This window comes from Conger conger, chromosome 16, assembly GCF_963514075.1.
Source record: "Conger conger chromosome 16, fConCon1.1, whole genome shotgun sequence".
Lineage (NCBI taxonomy): Eukaryota > Metazoa > Chordata > Actinopteri > Anguilliformes > Congridae > Conger > Conger conger.
Window position 1 is genome coordinate 13,766,068 of NC_083775.1, and position 8,707 is coordinate 13,774,774.

Below are 8,707 nucleotides of genomic sequence, written 5' to 3' on the forward strand. Positions count from 1 at the left end.
GTAACATTGTGAGAATATTTTGTGACACCTGGGAGAGTATGCAGATGAGTGCTGAAATGTATGCAGCTTCTCATTGCTGCCGATAATGTCAGAGAAGATAATGTTTTACATGTTTTACATCCATGGGTGAAGCAGTCTCATCTTTGGATCAGGCAATAAAGCAATTCCGCGTCTGCTGTAATTACTGCTGGAAGGGGATATCCCTGGCACCACAATTTTGAATGGAGGCAGAATTTTCCCCCTCTTGGATAAGTCTAAATTTGATGAGGATTTCTCATTCATTTACATAATTACTTGTAAAAACACCCCACTAAATCAACAATATCGCCGTGCTAATTATTATCCATGACAGATGAGGCGATCTTGGTGAATCTCCACAACGGAGTCAGATTTCAGGATTCACTCCTCACCCAGTGTCTGAGCAGAGATTCAAGGCCAAGCCATGAGCTCACATTCTAAAGAAACATTTGAACAACGGTTCACAGAAACACTGATAGATGTCATAACACACCGCAAAAAAGGAAATATTTGCTTGTTTTATGTCACACTTGACAAGTGAAATGTTCTTACCCCATTGGCAAATTCTAGAATTAGTGCGTCCCATCTAATTGGCAACATTTTCGTCTTATAGAGCAAAGAAGTTAGATTTCCAGGATTTTTAAATCAGAAAAAATATAAGTGTAAAATACTGGTTATAATTGACTTAGTTTTTTGTTTTTGCAGTGCGATGCTGGTGAAAGAAAGCCTGTGTGGCACACCGGATGTACAAGTTTGTCCACAAACGCTGAAGCCTTGGCCTAACTATGCGCTTGCCAAGTGTTGACAACAGACTCGGCCAGTTAAATACAGGCATCAATTCACTGTGGCTGTGGACGACGGAAGTAAAAAAGGCCTTGCCAGGAACAGAACCTGAATGACAACATTATCTCTGTAGGAATAGTGTTTGAAATTTAGAAAAACAAAAAAACAAAAAAAAAAACATTAAGTTCTCAACTATACACAGTGGTGAGTATGTTCACAAATATTCACACTTTGTACAGTACAAATCTTTTCTCGAAGTAGAAATGGACAGACCTGAAAGAATTGTGGCAGGGAACATTGAAGAGAGGATCAGGAAGAGGCATACTAACACACACAAGCCAGTGAAAAAGCCAGAATCTCGACATCCAGAGGGGTTGAGATATCTTTTGACATAAATGAACAAGGTAAAACCCAATATAGCTCAGGTTTTAATCGGATATAGCCTGGCCAACTGCTTTTCAACCAAAGCCGGGTTTTCACCTTAACGCCAAGATGGCATTTCAACTACTTTCCCCCAGAGAAATGTCCCCTGGGAACCTACATATGAAAATTGTGATGAAAGCGGGGAGGAGAAGGTCATCTTCACTTGATCTACAAATGGTGATGGAGGAACTACAAGAGCAGGGGTCCCCAACCCGGGCCCAGGAGAGCCACCAAGTCTGCTGGCTTTCATTTTCAGCACTTACATGATCAATTAAGCAGCTGGCTCATTCTTGGTTCTGAACTGAATTAGATCTTTTCATGAAAAGAGGTGTTTTTCGGGTATTAGTGCAATTTAGTGCAATTTAAGTAATAACAATAAAAAAAGAGTCTGTAATATAAGGCTTTTTAGGGGTTTAAAAAACATATTTAAAGCAAATTTTGTGAAAAAATATGGGATTCTCTTTTGGCTCTAATATATTCAACATTTCATTAATTTATTAATATGTTGGGGTGAAAAAATAGGTGCACAGTATATATGAGAAAATATATGAACACACACACAAGACAAATTCCATTAAACTTTCCCACAAAAGCATTCTTTGTTTTAGCAAAAGCATAAATCATTTAATCCAAAAAGATCAGCTCGATAGACTATCACTAACAGAGGTGTCCAGTGAGCATCTTTTGGATATTGTTGCGGTGGTGAAATCCCAGCGGTGTACTTGCAATTCTCTTTTGCACAGAGAATACCCTTGTGCATCTCATGCAAACAGAGCAACTGTCGTCAAGATTTTAACTCTTAAAACAAGCAAACCAATCATGAACTCTGCATTTGCGTGCGAACGCTGAAGCATCTGCTCTTCAGCAAATAGATTGGCAATGATTTCATTACAAAGCCGTAATTAAATCCATCATGGAGGACTGGAACGCATACAATTTCCTTTGTAAGGGCGTCTCTGTCTATCAGAGCTGCCAAAATAATGTGCTTATTTCACTTTGGTGGCGAGTTTTAGCATCCACTGCTGTTTGCCATATCAAACGGCAATGTGTGTGGATGTTTTTTGCATTGCGACAGATGCCTGGGTTCCATCAACATTTGTTCTTAACTCTGACTCACAATTAAATGCAAGTATTTATTGTTTAGTTATTGTATAGTCCAACAATCACAAAAAAACATTCCAAACTTTGAATTTAAGTGTCTTGTATGATAAGAACGTGTTTCAGGGAAATATTTTCTAAAATATCATGTATTGTAGTGTAGGTCCCAGTGTAGTTGAATACTGTTCTTGAGATTAAGACTCATATCCGTAATGGGGACATAAATGAATTGCTGGCTCATAGGAGGTTTTAGTAATCTACGGTGATTATTGACTGGTGGCCTTGAGTGGCACTTGAAGGCAATGGGATGAGTCTCATTTGCCATTTTTGTTCAGTGGGAATTCCAGCCTTTGCAACAGTTAGTAGTTATTTGAGAAATGTTAAAAGCTGAGAAAAAAATCCTTCAGCTCGATAGACTTCACTATCACCAGATTGAAGCTTGGCACAGAACGTGAGGCGATTTTGTATCTCCAAGTAACCTCTTCTCCAAGTTCTTTGATACCAAACTATCCCTCTACATTACATTGAAAAGTTGAAGTTGAAAAATACATGTTGCCTTCAGAATGAAGTAACGTTGTTTCAAAACCCAGATTCACAGCTGTCCTTCAGTGTTCCATGCTGTGTTAATAACGTTCCCAAATGTGATTTCCATCCCCAAGCTTGGCAGAAAGGGCATGTGGCTTTTAGCACTCTTTTAATTGCCCAACTGATCCCAATACCCTAAACTCACATTAAACACGGCAGTAAATCCTGTGTTAAAAGAGGACAGTTTACTTAGACTTTAACAGGGCGGGCCACATCCGAGATGCCTGTAACATTTGAGGGAACACATTTTAAATGATTTCCTCTATTTCTGACTAGCAGAGTCATTTAACACTTTGAAGCAGTCAGTGTTCGAGAATGCTTTCAATCAATTCAAGCTCAAGCATTCTAATGCTGATGTGACCATCACTACTGCAGCAGTTTTGTAGGCTGAGAACTGCTGGTTTTCCACCCTCCCTTGACCTGGGAGTCCTGTGTGTGACACGTCTGGCCAATCAGAAGCATTAATTATTCAGTTAATTACCCGGGAGGGAAGAAAACCAGGGCTGGATTTGGATTTGAGGATCCCTGCTGCATGGCTTCCTTGTGGTTTTCATTGGACAGGGTCATTCTTCTCTGTGAACGGACACCTCATTCCAAAGCTTCTTCTCATTTAGGACTAACTGCAAGTGTCTCTTGTGACTGTAATCATTCGCTGTGTGGGTGACTGGATTGGCCCACTCTTTCCCACAGCTTCATTGGCCAGTACTTTTCCACACCGTTTCAGAATAATCAGAGGAACATGGCTGTTATAATAAGAAATTATAAAAAAACACACTTCTCTCCGAAGCGGCATCATGCCCTGACTGTGAAGGCGAAGAACGATAAAGCCATCCAATATTCTCCTAGAGGGTATTTCACAAAGCGGTGTTACTGAAGCCTGATTTATACTTCTGCGTCGTCGAATCTACGCAGAGGCTGTGGTGTAGCCTACACGTAGCCGCGTTCCCGACGGTGTAGCCTGACGCGCAACGCCCCAGAAAGGTGACTATGTGTCGTAGGCTCTGCGTAGCCCACGATGGCACGCCGTAGCCCCTGCATAGATTCGAGGCAGAAGTATAAATCAGGCTTAAGTCAGCATGGTAACTGTGCTGACTAAAACCGAGAACAGCTATTTTTTTTATTTCAGTCCGTGTTCCAGGTTTCTGAGGGTCCCAGTTTTACTCGGTGCAGTTATCCAGCTCATTCAGTAGGCTTAGTGAAACAGGGCCCTGAAAAATACCGATTTCTATCGACTGAACTGCTGTGTCACCACTATTATAGTTTCATGGTCACTAATGGAGTACTGATTTACCATTGAATTATCAAATGTTGCTTTTGTGTACACTCAGTGAGCACTTTATTAGATGCTCTTCTGCATACCACTGCTGTAATATGTGGTTATTTGCATTACTGTCACCTTACTGTCAGCTTTGACCAGTCTGGCCCTTCTCACTGGATGTTTTTTTGTTTTTCGCACTCTGCAAACTCTAGAGACTGTTGTGCATGAAAATCCCAGGAGATTAGCAGTTTCTGAAATACTCAAACCACCCTGTCTGGCACCAACAATCATTCCATGGTCAAAATCACTTGGATCACATTTCTTCCCCATTCTGACATTTGGTCTGAAAAACATTTGAACTTCTTGACCATGTCACATTTAATTTCTGCCACATGATTGGCTAATTAGATATTTGCATTTACCAGCTGGTGTACAGGTCTACCTAATAAAGTGCTCAGTGAGTGTGGATGTTAGTCTACACAAAAGCAACATTCCCAAGTTATGCCACAACATGGGTAAACTAATTTTATTCTTGCATCATTTAAAAGTCATTACTCATCGGTAGAGTGGCTAGGTTAATGGGGCAGAAAACATGTACCCTACATGATCTGTGGATACTTACAGGCATACATAAACGGTATCCTTGATTTGTCTTGCGTCTGAACCGTGATGTGCTAAATCACTTCCTCTCTCTCTCTCCAACACAAAGCATTTAATTAGCATGTGACTGAAGTCATTTGCTCTGGCTGTTCATCTCATTTGTAATTAATTTATTTAATCTGATGTCACCTCTGGCTTGAATGAAGCCAGAAAGCATGAACTAAGCAGAGTAAGTGGATAAAAATGTTAATTTAGCAGAAACAAACAGTCTGATTGGAGCCAAAATTGGGCTTTGCACTTTTCTCAAATGAAAAAAGAGATTGTCTTAAATCTGTCATACACAGCTCGTAATTTATTTTGAAACAATAGCAAATGGCATAAAATCGAATTCAATCAAAATCAAACCCTGTCGACTGTGTCCAGTGAGTAAGAAAATCACTGAAAAATCCGCTACAGACCATTACTACAGACCATTACAGAGTGCATACAGACACAAATGGTGAGCATGTGCTCCTTCAGTGAATTTGATGGCAAAGGAACAAACAAAAACAGTAGTGCAGTAATTCACAGCAGACCTGAAAGTGTGTTTTATGACTTGGGAATCTGGTGGCCACCCATGGACTTCAGAGAACCCTGACGTGAGAGGCACGGGCGGGTTGGAATGTGCAGAGTAGGGGATTGCAACCTTTTCGGATCCAGGAACTCCCACCCAGGCTCAAAGGCATCCAGGGGACCCCCATCATAAGTTTAAGAAAAGGTTTTATAATTGGGAGGGTGGGGCAGGGGATTTCAGATTGAGATAAAAAACGAGAGCTAGGTGATATCACAATGTGTACGTGTGAGTGTGTGTGTGTGTGTGTGTGTGTGTGTGTTTGGGGAGGGGGGCATAACACCGGGAACGGATATAGACACAGTCACCAAGCGAAATACCAGGTGCAGATACGAGGGATACGAACCCATTCCAATTCCCATTCCAAATTCACTCAAGCGAACAATTCTGGTATATTCAAATCTGTTAAGCCAAAGCCCAGTAGTTATTAAATAAATTGCGTTCAAAAAGAGTTATAGAGTTATCATATGCATCTTGCCATTCAAAACTTCAAAGTCAGTTGCCATTTGGAGAATAAATTCAGCGTCCAATATAGCTAGCACCAACGTAGCGACCACGGTAAGGCGCGTGCTGCTACTTGAACTTTTCAGCAAACATCACTTTAAACTCACTGACGTATCGCTCTATGCATGAAAAGAGCATCACTCAACGTCATCTCTCATGAACAATACCAAAAGCAAGTAAATCATAAAATTCTACTACATTAGTTATGTTCTCTTATGTTGAATTTAATTGAGAGGCCATAATTCACTATTTGGTCCTTATTCGTATCTACACGGAACAGTTCTCTTGTCTCTTGTCACCTAGTCGCCAGTAACACTTGGTGCGCAATACAAATAAACCAGTCAAGCGACAGAATTAGTGAAACAAGCGACCTTAAGCAAGTCGTGGCAGACTACCTTTTACAAATATATATTTTATCATTTCAATACCCTAATAAAACACTGCTGAAACCACACGATATGATACATCACTATTAAAGCAATGCAGTCATCTCGTCGTGAACAACTGAATGGATAATTCTGTTATCACCAACTGAAAATAACGAAAGTAAGAGCCTAATTGTCGCTTATTCTGAAAGAAGCTACAATAATAAAACGTAATGTTTTATACTATAAATAGCAATGCTGATATTTGCAAGGCACATCACGTTCCGAGCACATTAGTATTATCTTCGCAAAACAGCATAGGCTACATCATAATGACATATGATAGCGGACTCGTTTTAATGTACAGTTTAGTCGTACTACCATAACTCATTACAGCCTCAAAAAAGATCAGGCGGTTTCAAAATCCCTTTGTTTCTGAACTGTAGATGCACTCTGCAAGGCAGACCTTGCCTTCACTCGGGCGTAATCAATTGTGATATAAAATGCGGCGGTTACATAAGCAACGCATCAAAGCCATCCACCTACACCGAGTGCTCTTTTCAAAAACATTACATCGACAAAAGAGTTCCACATGAAATCATATCATACGCACACTCCCCACACCGCTGTACAGTATGTGCCAAACCAAAAAGCCGAACTCACCAAGTGGTCCCCGATCCGGAATGGATTTTGGGAGCACCTTCCAGACGTTGCCGAAGAAAAGAAAAAATAAGAGAAAACGAGAGGTATGCAGCGGTGGCATCCTTATAGCAACATCACCATTTCCCGCTAGGTAGCCATTCATCCATGTTGATATTTTTGGGGGGTGGCAGGCGAGTGACTACTCTCCAAACTGCTAGCCGTTGCCGTGCAGATGCCCACTCCCTTGCACGCTCACGCTCTGCTGCGCTTTGCTGTTCCTTTGCGTTACGTAGGAGTACTCAGTATGCAATGACCGGCGCTGCCCTCTACTGGTCCCAAATAAAAGTGGTGAAGGAAAAAAGCGATAAATTGAAACCACGCAACATGATGTCACATGATTTAGATAGCTTATAATTAAATAGCATGCGTTTTATATACGTTATTGTCATCATAACCTATCCAGTATCGATCGTCTATAATTATGCTTCTACTACTCTTTTATATTTATATTACGATTTAAAAAAACTATATACCGTAAATCCTCAAATTGTGGCCGGGGTCTTTTATTTACTTAGGCTGCACAAAGCACAGGCCTTTATTTGGGGCAGGCTTGTATTCGAGGCAGGCCTTTATTTCTTATTAGGCTTCTGTTGTAGAATTTTATTCTTAGAAATAAAGTAAAAGGCTACACTTAAAGTGGGCCAACACTGTTCAACACTTCCTGTAACCGTTCAGAAATCAATTAGTGTAGGCTAATCAGGGAACACCGTTTGGTAAGTCATAGTGTCAGTCTTAACAGACTTAGTTTACTGCAAATATTCTCGAACACAATAAATCACATGCAAGTCCAGAATCCATAAAATAACAACTTGCCAGACACGCCTTCATGAACAATAACAAATTAGCGTAGATAACAGTAAGTTAAGGATCTTTTTTTCCTAAAGTGCGTTTTATTGTGAGACATGCGTTTCGTTTTTAGCAGCATACCGGTAGGCTATCAAAAGATTTTCGCTTTGGTTTGGGATTTTTGGACAGTTTGATTCTATTGCTAAATGTTGGGACTGATGACCACTGAAATCTGGGGGGTATTTGATGGTTCACTGTTAAGTTTTATGTAGTTGAAAGAGCGTGTCGGGATTTCCACCCGTCTGTTTATTGCGAGCCAAGGCAGCCGCTTTCATTCATTCATTGAACGTGCGCTGTGCTGTAAATACATGGAAACCTTATTGCGTAGCCAAGTAGCCTAAATTGAGTTAATTTTTAATTTTGCCTGATTTACTTTTTATTAAATTCGTAGCCTGGAATTGCGTTTAAATGTATTCTGTTTCAGCCTTTGGCAAGCTACTCAGAAGGGGGCGGCAAGCAACTGGTAGCTTGAGAGCAACGTGTTGTAGACCCATGGTGTAGGACAACGACTTTTCATTGGCAACAGTATTAAACCAACCAACAATATAAAATATTAAGAAGAGCTCTTTTATTTCATTGAGTTAAATCGAAATCGTCGTTAAATCGTCTTCTAGTGCTCATGGACTGATTACCCCGGCTTGTATTTGGGGGCCGGCCTTTATTTGTCGAATCGACCACGCCCCCGGCTATTATCCGAGGCCCGGCTTCAGATAGAATCCCGGACACAATTTGAGGATTTACGGTATACAGTATATTCCACATCAACAAATATGTGCCTTTTAAAAACACACATCACAGACAAAACAGATTATTCACGTTCATGTAGAAAAAACACACACAAAGAATTTCCTGATTTCAAAAGTTGGCAGTTTTACCTCCAATAAACAAGCAATCCACACAGGAGGTTTATCGAAT

The 8,707-nt window shown here is 40.5% G+C and overlaps 1 protein-coding gene across 1 annotated transcript in view; it reads right to left on the reverse strand.

Annotated features, from left to right (window-relative positions):
* LOC133115366 (protein FAM171A2-like) overlaps nucleotides 1–7,110 on the reverse strand; it is a 33,124-nt gene extending 26,014 nt beyond the window's left edge. Inside the window, exon 1 of the mRNA XM_061225239.1 lies at nucleotides 6,908–7,110. Coding sequence (XP_061081223.1) covers nucleotides 6,908–7,049 — 142 coding nt within the window. The 5' untranslated portion in view covers nucleotides 7,050–7,110. The remainder of the gene's footprint in view (nucleotides 1–6,907) is intronic.
* Between the last annotated feature and the right edge of the window lie 1,597 nt (nucleotides 7,111–8,707).